We start from the raw sequence: 17183 nt of genomic DNA, 5'->3' as shown, positions 1-17183 counted from the left end.
AGCACACCCTGCTGGGTTTCATCCACCTCTGGGGCGGGGCCTTACCTGGCAGGAGCGTGTACGCCAGGCCCCGCGCCGCTCCCCCGCAGCACTGCAAGTCACCGCTCACCACCTATCCCCCGCAGCATTGCTGCCCCCGGCCGTCGTGCAGGGTCCCCGCGCAGCACAGCTGGTGGCCCGAGGACGAGCAGGGTGTCCGGCCACAGCACGCGTCTCCCCGGCCCACGGAAACACGGCCGTGCTGCTCATCCGGGCAGCAGATTTCACCTGTCAGTGTGGACAGCAGCGATCATTGCAGGAGGAAGCGACAACACAGCACAACACAGCACCGCTGTGGGTCCCGGCGCTGTCACCGTCACAAGAATTACAAGGAAGAATAAGGTCCTACCGGGCTGCAAAGTCTCAATGCAGTTCCGCAAGTTTTGTGTTGAAGATGCATAAACCTGGGGCTCTGCTCACAATCCACGCGTTAAATTAGAGGTAGGATCATGTGACTGAGAACTCTGCTCTGCAGGGGACAGGGCTGCCCCGCTCTCCAGAAAGAGCGTCTTGTAAGGCTTTTCTGTTGAATATAAGTTTTCTTTTTGGAAAGTGGGGTGGATTAGAAATTAACTTGTAGGCAAATTTACACTGAACATGACTCTAATTTTCTTAACCAAACTATATTTATTTAACCAAACAAAAAGCCTCTGACGGGTGAGTAATTAAGCGAGTGGGGTAAGAACCCTCTTCAGGTCAGCACAGGCAATCTGCTGAACTGTGTGGGTCCTGAATTTCAGGAACATTGCTACACCTGCATGCCCCTTCATGTGGTACTCCTTGATACTTGGGGTAATGGTAAGACAATCTTTGGTCTGGTGCCTCAATATTAGAAGGTGCAAATGTTCTAAATATCAACAGTCACTTAGGGAGAGGGTAGAGAGGCCTTTAAAAGATAGGGATACCCTATCAGCTGGGTGTGGTGGTTCACACCTATAATTTCAGCACCCAGGAGGCCGAGGCAGGAGGATTTCTCTGAGTCCAAGGCCAGCCTGCACTCCATAGTGAGTTCCCTTAATAATACCTTAGAGTGAACTAATAAAAAAGTTTACTATACAAACGTACTACACATACTCAGCCTATGAAGGTTGAATTATAAAAAAAAAAAAAAGGTGCTACAAAGCGTATAGCTTACAGCGAGTTTGAGTGAGTTACAGAAAACTTCTCCCCTAAAGAAAGGCTCTCATCCAGTCCACAGAACTCATAAAATGGGCGAAGATCTGGAATAAACATGTTCAAAGCAATATATAGAGGATCAATAAGCACACGGCACGATGCTAGATATCACTAATCCCTAGGGAAATGCAAATCAAAACCGGCGCAAGCTATCACTCCATGCTCCCGAGGATGACTACTGCCAAAGACAAAGTCATAATGGCCGCAGGAAAGAAATAACACCTAGCAGGGCTTGGAGCGGCTGGAGCACGGGTGATCTGCAGCTGAAGATGGAAAATGGTGCAGCTGCTGTGGAAGGCAGTGTAGAAGTTCCTCAAAAGTCTTAAGCACAGAGAAGCCACACGACCCAGGCAATTCCAGTTCTGGGCATATTAAAAAAATTGGTTACACAGCCCCCGCCCCAAAGAACTACAGCAGGAGTTTGAACGGAGACTTGTACCCCCAATGTTCGCTGCGATTTCATTCCCAGGGATCAGGAAGGCAGGAACAGTTTAAAAACACGTCGATGGCTAAGGAGATAAACAAATTGTGGGAGTGACATAAAACAGGATCTTATTCAAACCTAAAAAGGAACCAGTTCCTGACGTGAGCTACCACATGGCTGAATCCCGAGAATGCTACGCTAAGTGAAAGAAACCAATCACCAACGGCTCTTTGGAGTGTCCAGCTGCATGGGTCGCGACAGTGGCCAGATCAGAGCGATGGAGCATGGACTTGTGGTTGCCTTGGGGGGGTGAACGGGATCAGGGAGTCAGGGCCTATGGGGTGGAGGGTCCTCCTGTGGGGGGGCGAAGCGGTCTCGGGAGCAGTGGTGGGGACAGCTGTGGAGCAGTGTCCTTGCAATGCCACAGGTCTGCACCTCAGACTTGTTAGAATGGCACATGCTATGTTATGTGTATCTTCCGGTCACAGAAGTGCCAGTCTCATAAAAGAGAAAATAAACACTGTAACTCAACGCCCGTCTTCAGGAGCCACTTTCCTACCTTCCAGAAACACCTGGGTCTCCCGAGTAGTGGAGAAGACAGCCCCACTTCCAGGAAACAAGACAGGACAGTCAGCGGGCCCTGCTCCTGGGACTGCACGTGGAAGATGCTACAGCTCTGAAGAAGAAAAGTCCAGACGAAATCGAGAGCGAGGACACTGCTCTGTCCGGTCTATGGAAGGGCAATGGTTAATGTTTAAAGGACAAGCAGACCTGGGAGAGTATTTGCTCTGCTTTAGCTAGAAAGATGGAATTGCACAAGGGAATTGATGTGACACACCAGCAGCTCCCTGTTATGCAGCCACAGGGTCTGGCCACACCACACATCATGTGCAAAAGAAATCTGCGTGCGACTGTAACGTACAACGCTGGGGACTCCTTCCTCATGGATGGGCGAATGCTACCATGTCTGGAGTGACTGGCTCTTGAGGGAACAGGAGGAGTTTGGCGCAGTTTCCCACCACTGTCCTTGAAATTTCCACGGCACTCAGGCCTGCTTCTGCCCTTGCCATGAGATTATGCAGCGAAGGAGGCCGGTGCAGCTCTCCTGGACCACCCCGCCTCGAGAGCCGAGAGCCAGATGAAGAGCTTTGCTTTGCAATGACCCGGTCTGTGGTACCCGTCACAGCTGCAGGAAACGGAGTAGAATGGTGCATCACCGACGCAGGGAGCACCTCATCCGTCACCAACTCTACCAGGTTTTCATTCCTTCCGAGGAATAAACACAATGTCTCAGTGATAGAAATTTCAACCACCTCTTTGATCCCACTTTTGTGTTTCTCTGCTGTCTCTTAAATCAACACACATTTTGGTGTAATGATTCCACTTCCAGGCGCCACAGGGAAAAAAAAAATCCACTGTAGATGAGACTGGGATTAAATGTGGACACAGCCACGCTGTGTGACACCCAGGAGAACCGGCCCTGTCCGGTAGCCCAGTGATGCCTCAGCCCAACTGCCACCACCTGATTCCTCTCGACCAACATCTGTCACCTAGAATCTGAGGGCAGAGACATTTGGATGTGGGATTCGCAGAATAAGCTAAACCACTAGAGGGCTTCACCCGTTTAGACTTGCTTTTCCTGCTAATGTTTAAAAAGCAAGCCACAGATCTCACTGGGACTTCACAGGCTTCTGCATGCATTTTTTGGAACAAGGTCTTTGATATGGTTCTACGGCAAGTGATCACAGGAACAGGTTCAGGCCACCTCTGGCACAGTCAGGATGTGGCACTGTTCCGTTACCTTGGAGAAGGAGCACTATTGCAATGTTTTGAAAAGAGATGTAGATCTATCATGTTTAGTACACATGTGCCGTGAGTCATGTTCACCCTCCTCGTGTGGGGTTGGCACAGGTACATCACCCACCTCGGTCCCTTTTTTCAGCTCCTCTCTTTCTTTTCTCTCCCATTCTCAGCCCCCTCCCCTTTGAGCACGATCTGTCTCCCCATTTCCTGGTGCCTATCTTTTATTTTGCTCTTTATTTATAATTTAGGGTTCTCAGGTAAGAGAAACCATATGATATCTAAGCTCATGCATCCGATTTATTTCACTTAACATTATGGCCTCAGGGCACATCCATTTTTCTACAAATGACTGAAATTTATCCGTCCTTCAGGCAGAGAAGTATAAATATCACCTTTACTTTATCCATTTGTCTGTTGATGGACATATAAGCCGCTTTCAAAGTTTAGCTATTATGAGTTGTTCTGCTATAAACACGAGTTTGCATGTATCACTGTAAAATGGTATCCTTAACTCTTCCGGGAAGATACCCAGAAAGGGATTAGCTGGGTTGAAAAGAATTTCTACCTTAGCTTTCTGTAGAATCTCTGCACTGATTTCCATGGTGGTTTAGTAGTTCGCACTCCCCCTAGCAGTGTATGAGGGCTCCTCTGTCCTTGCAGCCTCACCAGCATTGTTATTTAATTTTTTTGATGATGGCCATTCTTTCTGAGGTGAGATGGAATCTCAATATTGTTTTAATTTGCATTTCTTTAATGGCCAGTGGTTGAGCATTTCTTGCATGTATTATTGGCCAGGTGTACTTCTCCTGCAAAATATCTATTCATTTCACTTGCTAGTTTTTTTTTTGATGGGGTCTTCTATTTGGTGGGAGGTCTAATTTTTTGAGTTTTTATGCATTCTAGATATTAGCCCTCCGTGTGAGGAATATCTAGAAGCATTTTTCCCATTCCATAGGTTGTCTCTTTACCCACATTGGTTGTTTCTTTTGCTGGCCAGCTTTTTAACTCAATAAGATCCCATTTGTTGATTTTCAGTACTATTTCCCATGCAACCAGGGTTCTGTTTACAAAGGCCTTGCTTATGCCCATGACTTCAAGAATTTTACCTATTTTTATCTTCTAGCAGGTTAAGTGTTTATGTTTTATACTTTAGTTCTTTGTTCCATTCTGATTTTAGTTTAATACAAAGGGAGAGATGGAAGTCTAGACTTGATCTTCTACATATGGACAGCCAGTTTTCCCAGCACCCTTTATCATTAAAGGCTGTCATTCCACCAGAGTTTTTGGACTCTGTCAAAAATGAAATAGTTAAATGTGCTTGGGGTTGTTTCTGCAACCTCTGTGGTGTTCCATTGATCCTCATGCCTTAGTTTGTATTCTGGCTGTACTCTTCTTAAAATTAGCTCCAAATCTACTTTTACGAAAGAGGCTATTGAATAATTGCGATCAATTGTATTCACATGGCTCTAGAAAGGACACATTGTTGGCTGTATTAGCCCTTGTAATAATCTGTTCACTCCATAAAAACAATAAAGTCGGGTGTGGTGGTGCAGGTCTGTAATCCCAGCACTTGGGAGGCTGAGGCAAGAGGATCACTGTGTTCGAGACCTACCTCTGTGGTGTTCCATTGATCCTCATGCCTTAGTTTGTATTCTGGCTGTACTCTTCTTAAAATTAGCTCCAAATCTACTTTTACGAAAGAGGCTATTGAATAATTGCGATCAATTGTATTCACATGGCTCTAGAAAGGACACATTGTTGGCTGTATTAGCCCTTGTAATAATCTGTTCACTCCATAAAAACAATAAAGTCGGGTGTGGTGGTGCAGGTCTGTAATCCCAGCACTTGGGAGGCTGAGGCAAGAGGATCACTGTGAGTTCGAGACCACCCTGGGCTACATAATGAGTTCCAGGTCAGTCTCACCTACACGGTGAAACCCCATCTCAAAAAAACCAACCAACCAACAAACAAAAAAGCAAAACAATAAATGATGTGGGTAACACTTTGTCCCAGACTCGAGCCATGAACAGCACTGTGAGTCCTCATACCTCTGTGGTTCCCAATCCTGATGCAGCCTTTCTCTAGTCCCCAAAGCAGCTGCCTAAGTCAGAGCAGGTCTGTGCTCAGCACTTTTCTAGTTTGTTGCATTCAGACTGCCAGTGTCTTGCTGCATTTCCTTTTGAGAGTGGTACCCCTGGAGTGTACAGAGATATCCTAATCCTCACAGTTAAGAACCATAACTTTCGGGTGGTTCACCTCCCAGAGATGCCCACACTCTCATTCCTGGGACTTGTGAAGATGTGATGCTATGTTACATAGTCAAGGACAGCTAAGATAGCAGATGGAGCTGAGTATGAGCTTGCAGTTGAGAAAGGTTAGTTGGCATGCATGAAGGAGATCCAAGAGGACCACGAGCCAAGAAAGTGGGCAGCTCTGGATGGTGGGAAAGATGAGAAGATGTTCTCTGTTCCCCGGAAGGGAACGCTCTGCTGGGGACTCGGTGATGCTGGCTCAGCGACACCTATTTAAACTTCTGACTTTGAGCAACATGGCACAGTACGCTTGTGATGTTTTAAGCCATTACATTTGTGTTTGTTAAAACACTAATATATCGAGATGTTTGATTTCCTCCACAAGAGTCCACTTTCATTCAATAGGTGGTTGAGCCTTTTTTATGTCTGCAGTCTCAAAAAATAGTTTTTTTTTCTTCTTTTCAGCAGTGATAGGACTGAATGAACAAAAAGTCTCCAAGCACCTATTTGTGAGAAGACAGTATGTCCTCTAGGGCCTCAATTCTAGGCTCTGGCACCGTACAAACTGCAAAGATTCTCTCCTCAAGGGTCGCAGGTTGAGTGGGGAGAAGTCAATTTAAAGGACTGTTACTTCTCAAAGAGGTAGCGAGGTCCTTCATTTCAAAGGCTCTCACTGGCCATCAGACAGTGACTCCTAGCTTCTGCGAAGTGGCTGCCCTTTTATACAGTTTGATGAAAGCAAACATCCCTGAGTCTCTGGTGAGATCCATTGGAGACCACCTTTTGACAATGAAAGTCCTGTCAACCTCCTTTTCTTATGTACAAGAGGGAGACCATTACTACAAACATGAACAACAGTAAGTTTAGGGATTCCAGCTCATCAGCTCAGTGGACATTTGAGATATTAGCCTCCCACTAATATTCTTAGTTTAAGTTATTCGATGCAGCTCAAACATCTAGGAAGTGAATCAAATGGGATGTGAATTGAGGCAGTCTCACTCCAGAAACTATGCTCACCAATTATTCAGCATCACACCATCAAAACATGACACATTTTAAAAAAAGAATGTGATCATATAAAATACTACCTGAAAACTGCAACTTCTTACTCACACTTTCCAACCCATTCCCCTGGCTATCACCAATGTGTTCTCCATTACTACAGCTTGTTTTTGAGTAGACCACGTAAGTAACTTTTTTGAGACTGACTTCTTTGTATTGTCAGTATCTTGTTCCTTCTTCTTGCTAGGTAGCAATTCTTTGTATTACAGGAACATTTAGGGTATTCCATTTGGATATTTAAAATAAAGTTGTAACTCTGGACATAATCACAGCAGAAAGAGGGGGCACCTGTTTTCTGTGGGGAGAAAAATGTCGCTACTCTGTGAATCAGTCAGGCATCATGTGCAACAAGGTTAGAGAACTGAGGGAGCACAGAGAAAAACATAGACGAGGCCTAGTCCAGCTACAGTCTCTGTCAGGACACTCTGAACAAAGCCTTCCATTTCCTGGAATGGGCAGGACCAGCTCACTCAAAAGCACCCCAGATGTTGCAGGGAAGAGAGGAAACTGTACACATCGCTGTTGGGTAAAGGAACTATTCTATGAAAGCCTCTTTTAAGTATACCAGGTATTAATTGGTTTACATATTTTGTATTTCCCTGACTCCCTCCAAATGTTATTTAGTTATTGTCAGAAGAAAAGGCCTCATAATAAGAGATGTGGATTGTATCAATGAGAAATAAAATATTTTTCCTCAAAAAAAGGGCTTTTAGACATAAGATGCAAGGATCAGTCACCTTCTCATTAACCTCTCAAATGAATCCATTTCAGGCTGGGCTTGAAAATATTTTCTCTCTAAAAGCTACCACGCAGTCTAACAGTTAATTGTTATTCTTATCAAAGGATGACCCACATTAACATTTAGTTGGGGTCATTAGCATATTTATAAAAAAGTGGGGGGCATGGAACATTCTTTGCTCTGCTGCTCTGTTATGAAGGAAAGTCTAGAGAAAAAAGGAAGTAAATATTATTAACCAATATTTCAGACTCATCTACAAATATCAAAATGCCTATTCCCATCTCGGCCTTGGCCTGGCAGACTACAGATTGGATTTTAATTACATTTAGATAGATAATGGTTTGGGATCACTATGTGTGATTTCGTGACATAAACAGCCTTAAACTAGTTAAAAAAGACCAGGGGTTGAGAACAGAGGTCGCAGGATCTCTCCATTAGGTACACCGAGATTAACGATTGGTGTGAATACCGTCTTTGATTATTCCATGAAATTGTGGGCTTATTCGTTTCCCTCTTGACAGTATGGTATACATTCTAATACTGCGAAAGGTGAAATACTTAGAAAAAATTAAATGTGGGTCATCCTCAACAGTTTGGTAAATACTAAAATGCTTTGGAACTGAGTAAGCATGTGTGCCTGTGTGTGTGTGTGTGTGTGTGTGTGTGTGTGTGTGTGTGTGAACAGTTAATGGAGGTATTAGCACTGTTGTGTTAAAAATCAGTCATTGATAGAATATTAATGAGAGACTCATGGGCTTCCACGGCTTATTTCATTTTGGAGGAAAATGTTCACTTTATTTTGAAATAAAACAAAAGTAGACTGTGTTCTTAGTTCTAAATCTGACCCTGCTAGGGTTGGAAAAGGAGCAGATGGAATTTGAGAGCTAAAGAACAGACACATGCAAGCAAATATTTCACATTAATTTTCAAGGGAAAGCGGATATTTTTCAGGGCTTGAACAGCTTGCTGCAAGTCATATGATCAAAAATGTTCATGGGACTTTGAAATGCAAACACTATCATGTAGTTGCATGCAGAAAAAAGGCTGCATGTGGCTGAAAGGTGTGAGGAACGGTAAGAATGAAACAGGAAATGGCAACCTCATTCCTAGAATTTTTAACCTGAGTATGTACAGGGAAGGAAAGGTGAAAAGAATACTGAAAATGCCCCAGATATAAATTTTTGGAGTAAACAAAACATTTCACAATATTTGTTTAGTTGTTAACAATTCTGAGCTATAATTCAGTAAAGAAGTTAACATTTTTTAAAAATAAAACTCTCATTTCCATCAATGTATTTTTCTAGTTGAAAAATCTGATCAAGTGATTTAGTTATAGAAGTAGTTTGGTAGAGAATCAGAAATAGCAGCACTGTTAACAAGACCAGCTTTTCCCTATGGATTGCAAGGGGGAAATGGTTCTCTGTCTTGAATAGGCCTGCACCACAGCTTACCTTTGTCTCCAATATTCTGCAGGAGAGATACTGGGCACAATGGTTTCTCATTTCACATTCTTTGCTTGGATATATTTATAGAAAACACAAGGAACTCTAGAATATCAATGCCCAAATTACCCAAACATCAGGCTTCAACCTCATGCTAACATAGCTCTCTGAGCAGTCAGCTTTCCCAGGGTCTCAGAAAAACATAGCTTTCTTCTCTGCTTTCCATATTTATTTTCTGCACTTTAAGGAATAATAAATCACTCTTGACCAGATTTTCCAACTAAGAAGATACACTGATGGAAATGAGAGTTGTATTAATAAGCTTAGGGTTTAAGGGAAATACCAGTATCTTCAAAGCCTTCTCCAGGATAAACAGAGACTGATGGTGATAGTCATGAGAATGTTTAGAAGTCTACAATAGTTATTTTAGAAATGGTCACCAATGTTAGCCCATTTCGGCTGAAGAACCAGTCAAGTGTGCAAAGGAGCAGAGTGTTGGAAGCCCTGCCTGCATTCCCACGCAGCTCTTCACAGATGCTCACTCGCCTCGGTGAATGTGGGGCGTCACTGCTCCTCCCTAAGCTGCTTTCTCACTTATGAACTGCATATAAGCACCATTTTCCAAAGCTGGACCATTGTACATGTAAGTATCGTATCACCGTAAAACCAGTCAACATAGAGCTTAGTGGAGACTGAGCATTTTGTAAATGCCAGTTACTGTCATCATTGTCCTCAGCTACCTTCAATGGCCCTTGTTTCTTGTCATTGGAATTTGGAGAGAAATGGCTAGTTCGGTTAGTCTATAGACGCAGTAAAAAGGGAAGGTGGATCCTAACTGCTGCCCTCTGCCCGTCCCTCCTTCCCCTGCCTGACCTAGAACAAGAGGATAGGGTCAGTCGACTCCAATTCTCAGATAAATGGAATTTGTACTTAAAATCTGTGCATGTAGAATCAATGCATGCATCATTCAGAATAGAAATATTCTGAGGAAGAAAATATTTTCATTGAATGGGATGGCCGGTGATTTATATATTTGATGGTGAAAATACTGAACCATGAGAAAAAACAAACAAAGAAAAAAAAACCCAAACAAAGCTGTAACACATAGCTAGTTGGCCAGATGTCTAGATACATTTCTTAGAGGGGTAGTTGTGTGAACCACCAGGCAAGGCAGGCACCATCAGGGATGAGCTCCTATACTTATAAGGGAAAAACAGTTACCACTTCACGACTACTAGCTAATCTTCAAAGTTGGTTTTCCTTTTTTAGCTGAACTAAGGTGAAACATACAAGGCACCAACCCAAATCATCAATTCTGACCCATTCTTTTCAGGGAACCTGGAGTGAACTGTGCTACTTACAATGTTCTCTTCTCTGCCCAGTCATTGGCATTTGCCATCATTTTTCACACATGTGTTCATGGCCTTAAATTGAGCCATCTTGTTAATGGCGATGAGTCTCCCCTATATAAATAGGTACAAGTGGCCCCGTGAAAGCCCCTTGCTTTCTCTCTCTGGGGAGAACACTGCCATGAGACTTACTTCCAGCGCCCTCCTTACATATTGTCAACAATGAACTCCTCTCCACCCTGTATTGGATTGCTTTGCGCTCACCAAGAGACCAACTGACTATGTTCTTTCAAAAGAAACTGTAAGTCTCTGGTGATCTTTCTTTGATTTCTACATAGTCTTGCTTATATTTCAATGACACTGAAACAAATGATATTTAATGCAGGTCATTTGTTGTGGGTTTATAGCTTACTTTTTGTTGGAAAAGTTCTTAAAGTAGTCAACACGAACCATGCTTTTATGATTTCAAGGTCCCCGAATGATTGAGGACACCCAGCAGTCACCCTCACCTGGTAATACTTTAGCATAATGTCCATAGCAGCACTCGTGGTCGGGCTGGGCCTCTTGTACTCTGCCACCGCAACAAGCTCCCGTGGAATTCGGAAGGAACGGGATATAGTTTTCTTCACAGCAGTGGTAGCCAGGCTGGGGCTCGTAAAGAGCTCCATTACAACAAACCTGAAAGTTCACAATCAGTTTTCAGAAGATGCCAGTTAAATTAAGAAGAATGCAATATAATTATTTGTTCTTGATTCTTGATCTGAGATCACATTATTCACAATGCACGGGTTTAAAATGTATTTTCTAGCATCATTCAGATTCCATAAATATTACTGATACAGTGCAGCTTGCATTTTAGCCTTCAGACATACTTTGCTCTCTACCAGGATACCCTATAAGTAATAAGTATCTTGGAATTGCAGGGATTTTAATGTTAAGATGTTTAGAATTGGTAATGAACATTTTTGTTCATATATGTGTCTTTATTTTAACGATTGTATGGATATGTATGAAATAGCCTCTCATTGCTCTTTTTAAAAATAGATTGAATTTTCCTGATAATTTATATGATTACTTATTTATGAACCATCTTCAGATAATCTCCAGAGGCCAACATTTATACACACACACATACACATTTATACACACACACACATACACATACATACTTCTATCATAGAGTAACACATTTAAAAAAAGGAAATTTATATGGAAATTTATTTTCAAAAGCCTTTTTACATCCGCATTTCCTCCAGAAGTTGTGGAAGAAATTATGTGCTTGAACAATCAAGTCATTATTTGCATATTCCCTTCAGGCTATAGAGACTGACATGTTGTATATACAACAAATCAAACACTGAATAGTTCCCAAAATATGGCCTCAGAACCTCTGCTTGGCGTAAGTTGTATTAATTAGGTGCATGCTTCTTGTGGCAGATGAAATCAATTTACGAGTCTCTCTCCTTTTCCTTCTTGTGCATTGATACCTCCAGTGTATTCCAACATTTGAACCAAGCTCAACACAGTAACGGTACAAGGCAGCACCTCTAAGTCTTCAAAGGGACAGTATCTCAGCAGTTCAGTCGTTCTTAAAAGTTGTCTAAAGCAAAGAATTTGGACTCAATTGCCAAGGACGGCTCTGCTGTCCCAACTGCTATGAATTTCTCTTTAAGGGGTTGAGTTATTAGCAGTGAACACTCAAATTAGTCTAATGCCACAGATACATGAGTTGACTTCTGCTATGCCCAGTGTCATATTCTGTATGACAAGTACATTTTGCAATTGTGTCCCACCTTTAAGAGTTAAGTGAGGAATCTTCTGTTTATTTGGGATTTAGGAGTGCCTGTCAGGGTGAAATAGCACCCATCTCCCTGGTGCTGTGTGGCAGTGACCTATAGTCTTGACATTTGTTGTTTGATCTTAAAGTACTTATAAGAGTGTCATTCGCAGGCAGTGTGTTTTGGGACACGTGCATTTGTGGTCGTCTTTCAGGAAGCACACACAGGACGTCACCCTGAGAATCCCTGGCGTGAAGACTCCCGAGGCTGTTGATATCCATCCATTCATTCTCCGCAGCCTTCTCACATTCCTTCAGCAATGAGAAATGCGTGTCTTTCTTCTCCCCCGTCCGGCTTAGATTCCTGATAGCTTCCCCCAAATACTGATTCTCTGCAGTCATTTCTCTTGGGAGATCTCTCACCCCATACAGCCTTTTCTAGACTTCCACTTCAGTCTTCAAGGTCATCGTCTCACGAGGCATACGCAGAGACTTCAGTAACTTGAACTGGTTCATCCGGAGCCTTTCCACACAGGAGGTCATCTCTCTGCTCACTGGTTTTCAGAAGCAGTTTACATTACCAGATGGAGTCTCCATGTGTGGTCCTTGCAGTAGACACAGAAACTTCACTTGGGAAGGTGTTAGAAATGCAGAAATGCACGTTCTCGGCCCAGGGATGTAGCTCAGTGGAACAGTGCCTGCCTTGCAAGCCCAAGGTCCTGAGTTTGATCCCCAGTACCCACCCCGCCTCAAAAAAATTTCATGTTCTTTCAGTCCAGCCAGGACTACTGTATCTGAGTCTCAGGCTGGTGTTCCCTGAGATTTGAGAACCACACTGCAATCATGTGGAGAAGCTTGAAGTTGTATTTTGGTCCCAGTGGTATTTATACTGACTTGGCCATGAGCTTCTCAGACTCGCAATAAAAAGCTCTTTCCTACTTCTCTGCAACCTCACTCCAAGAAATACATATTCATGCCTCACTTGAGTCAGCATTTGCAAACAAGATTCTTTTCTTAAGATTTTAATTGATTTCACTTATTCTTTTACACCGACAACACCTGTGTTGCCTTTGAAGTTCTTGGAATAAAAATAGGACCTTTAAAGTCATCATTAAATCTGCCTCCGTTTTAATCATGTGTAACACCTATATTATAAGAACAGTGCAATGTGATATTTCTTTCCAAGAATATTGGATGCACTTTCCCTTAATCCCTTTTCTAAATGCTCAGTTTTGCTTCATATTTCCCTGCTTTTCAGTTTACATTTATTCTATATCAAAAAATGATTTGTGTTTTTGTTTTTTGCTTAGTTTGCTTTTTTTTGTGTGTGTGTGGAGTAGATGAGTGTGCCTTGATCTTTTAGTGCTGAGGATGGAACCCAGAGGCTTCACACAGAGGTCTACGTCCCGTCTGCATTTTAATTTTCTATTTTGAGACAGAGTCTTGCTAAATCCTCAAGTCATCCAGGCTGGGCTCAAACTTGTGATCCTCCTGCCTCAGCCTCCTGGAGTGCAGGACCTGCTCTACCACACTTGGCTGTCCTTTCTCCTCATCTTAATCATTCCTTTGGGTGATTCAAAATTAGACTAAATAGCTCTTCGTTACTCTTAGGAATATTGCATTTAGGGATATTACTCCAAGTAGCTACTTATGTTGTGTAAAGACTCATGAAATCTCTTTGAAAGCTTAAAACTCAGTTTTGATATCAAAGTGTAAAAAGAGGCAGAAGTAACTTTATAAATAACTTAGCTTGAACATATAGAAATTTTTGCCAAGAATTTACTTTATAATACTCTGTTATGTTCTATTAATTTTTCTTCACCCCATACATCTCTATTTTAATTTAATATGGACATTTTAAGAACATTTACCTTTTTACTGATTTAGAGCAAACTTAAAGTAAGACATTATATTTCTTCATTGTGCTCTACTTTAGCTTTCATGTTAACTACTATAGGAAAAAGTTTATATTTTATACAAATCTAAACTTCTTTGATATTTTTTGGCCATAATTTTCATTTTGATGGGTACATTGCTCCCTATCTGGAACAAATCTTAGTTTTAATGCCTGTGTCTATACAGTTACTTTCTGCTTGCCAGCGTCTCATTGGATAGGACATATAAGCGCAATAGAACCTAAAGAATGTAGATGTGAACTCTGAGCTTTGCCTACAATTTTTTAAATCTTTATCTCTTTTGCATTGGAAAATATTTTTAATGAGCAAATTTATTCCAGCATTTTTCCTCCCAGGAGAAGTATGTTCCTCAGACACAGCCTATTTACCAGCTTAAAGTGATGTGAAACCTAAATATGATATCAATTTTGGAGACTGTCAGTAGCCCATTTTCTTAACTACTGAGTTATTTTGTAATGACTCTTAAGAATTCAGTAGTAGTTTTAGTCATTGAATAGGTGAAGTCATTGATAAATATGAACATTATTTCATTATATGAAATCCTATCTTCAAACTAAGGATTTTTTTCTGTGTCATTTGTCAATAAAGGTCATTTACAAACTCCTCTCTCTGGCTGCATTATTGATCTTATTCCTAAACAGCAACTAATAGGAACATTAGTCTACAAGTGGCCACAGTTCTAAAATATTTCTGACAAACATGAAAGGTCCTCCTCATAGTAACTCTTCAGTGTCCTGAAAACAAACAAGGATTTGTAGCTGAATGGATTTTTCATAAAAAAAAGAAAAAACAAACAAACAAAATTCCAAGTACCCCAGCAGAATACAAATTTGGAAGGCTCTATATGACTCTAAAAAGTTCATTATTTCCTGCAAAGATGATAAAAATGGGAGGGATAAAAAGCTCAAAAGGATGACAGAAAAACATCCTTTCTTGTCCACGGGCTCTCGAAATCACAGTAGAAGAAACCTTTTCCGTGATAACACATGGTATGAGAAACAAAGGATTTTGCCTGGAATGTTTTGTGAGCAAAATACATTCCACTGACTGGCCTGAAGAAACTTACCTTAGCTTCGGGAGAAAAGCAAGTGTGTCCACAGATATTTAGAGGTTTTGGGCACTTCACCACCTTGCAGAGGTCACTGCTGTGCTTCTCCATTAACTTCCGGGTTTCAGAGCACGGACGCCATGTTTTCCGTAAAAGATCATATCCAAGAATGATGCCTTTTGGCTTCCCTGGAGACACCCAATCAATTCGAAGAGATCTGCAGCAGATAAAGTAATCGATACTTCTGAGAAGACAACATTTAACCTCACTGCTATCAGCCTCATCTACTTTTCAATTAATCTTCCAGATTGATCCAAAGCATTATTCCATCAACAACTTCATAACTGGAAGATGGAAGAGACAGCTACTAATATATATTTAATATTTAATGTACACAGAAACATTTTTATACTCAGATGTGTTCCTACCACACAAAACATTTGAGTCAACACACCTATTTAAGCTTTGGGGAGAAGAACACGTAGCCCAGTGGGTTTTCACTTTAAATTTCAAAGAAGAAAATATCACCATTTGTGATTGATCAGGAAAACCAGAAGGACATTGAGTTTGATAAGTAAAGATAAGACCCCAATAACATAACCTGGGCAGTAGGGTGAAAATCAGAATCTGGCAAACCTAATTTCCACTTCTCATACCTTATTCACCACACCTCAGCTAGGACTAATCATTATCATACAAAGCTACTCAAAGGTGCAACAGAAGATGGCCATGGGATTTGTAAGAAATCATTTCCTGACAGCTCCTGCCTCCTCCCTCTTTTTTCTTTTCTGCTATACAGGATGTTTCAACCTTAGTATTCACCCAGTAGTGAGTTGGAAAGTCCCTGTGAACCACAAAGAGGCGGCCATGGGGCTTAGTATTGCTGAGACACTGTCAACGCCCACCTACATCTCTGCTGAAGTCTCTATTGTTGGGTGTTTTCTTACTTATAGCCAAAATACATGGCCAAATTGATTAAATTTTCAGTATGACAAAACTTCCTTCAAATGTACTTTGCTTCAACATATCCTCATTTGTTTGTTTGTTTGTTTATTTCGGTACTGGGGATAGAACTTGGGTCCTTGTGCTTGAGAGGCAGGCGCCAGAAACACTGAGCTAAATCCCCGGGCCCAACATATCCTTATTTTTGAACTGCCTAAATGGATTTATTTCTCTAATCATCCTTTTGCTAACATGCAGATATGTTTTATGGCCATAAATGGAAGAATTAGAGAGTCCCACGCCAAGATACCTTTACATCATCATAGTCTTAAGCAAGATGTTTAGTTTTTAAAAAGTTGAGTCATAATTTTATTTTAAATGCAGATACACTTTTTGGGGGTACAACTAGACTGTAACACGAGAACAAAATTTCAGTGCACTTTCAATGATCTGTTAATCTTTTACGTGCAGAAGTGAATGCGTCATAATGTAAAGCTGTTCAGAGGAGATAATCCTGAATAAAGCGATTTACTCTCAGAAGGTTGTTACAGAATTTTAAATCTGCACTCTGGTCTACTTTCCAGAAAGACTGCTCCAATCACACACACACGTGCCATCGCTAGTATTTCTTAATAAGCTCAATAAGTAGGAAGTAGTCAAAGTTGTTAATAAAGTCCCGGAGATTCCCACTACATCTTAGTGCAGTAAACTGTGGCAAACAAAATCTTGTTTTGGAAATGTAAAAATAATTTTATAATAATCATCATATGCATTATTATTGTTTTCAAAAAATGAATGAATCCTGAGGCTTGGGATGAATACACTGTTTGTAATTCTGGAACTTCTACCCATAATATTTAACCAATCACAAATAGTCTGTGTGGAAGGAAAGAGAGCACATGGGAGCCTGGTCCTTACCCTTCAGAAGTCTTACTGTGAAAGTCTCACAGTAGCTTACTCTGAGCAATTTCCTACCATTGTGTAAAATAACACTTTAAAGATACCTTTTCTAAAAAGAAGAAATATTTGTGACCCTAGCAGAACTTCAGGTGACGTCTCATATTAGAAATTCAATTAAGCCCAAACATTTACATCAAAAAGCAGCAGTCAAGATAAACCTCAGTCGGCCAGGGATTTAGCTCAGCGGTTTGGTGGCCTGCCTTGCAAGTGCAAGGACCAGAGTTCAATCCCCAGTACAAAAAAAAAAAAAAAAA

The 17183-nt window shown here is 41.5% G+C and overlaps 1 protein-coding gene across 1 annotated transcript in view; it reads right to left on the bottom strand.

Annotated features, from left to right (window-relative positions):
• Ush2a (usherin) overlaps positions 1-17183 on the bottom strand; it is a 678059-nt gene that overhangs the window by 165493 nt on the left and 495383 nt on the right. Inside the window, exons 47-48 of the mRNA XM_033762039.1 lie at positions 15046-15244; positions 10796-10964 (exon numbers count right to left, since the gene is read on the bottom strand). Of these exons, the coding sequence (XP_033617930.1) occupies positions 10796-10964; positions 15046-15244 (368 nt within the window). The remainder of the gene's footprint in view (positions 1-10795; positions 10965-15045; positions 15245-17183) is intronic.

This window comes from Fukomys damarensis, unplaced genomic scaffold (assembly GCF_012274545.1).
Source record: "Fukomys damarensis isolate Sample0158 unplaced genomic scaffold, DMR_v1.0_HiC HiC_scaffold_11, whole genome shotgun sequence".
NCBI classification, from domain to species: domain Eukaryota; kingdom Metazoa; phylum Chordata; class Mammalia; order Rodentia; family Bathyergidae; genus Fukomys; species Fukomys damarensis.
Note: the sequence above shows the minus strand (reverse complement) of the source record. Positions and strands in the feature narration are given on the sequence as shown.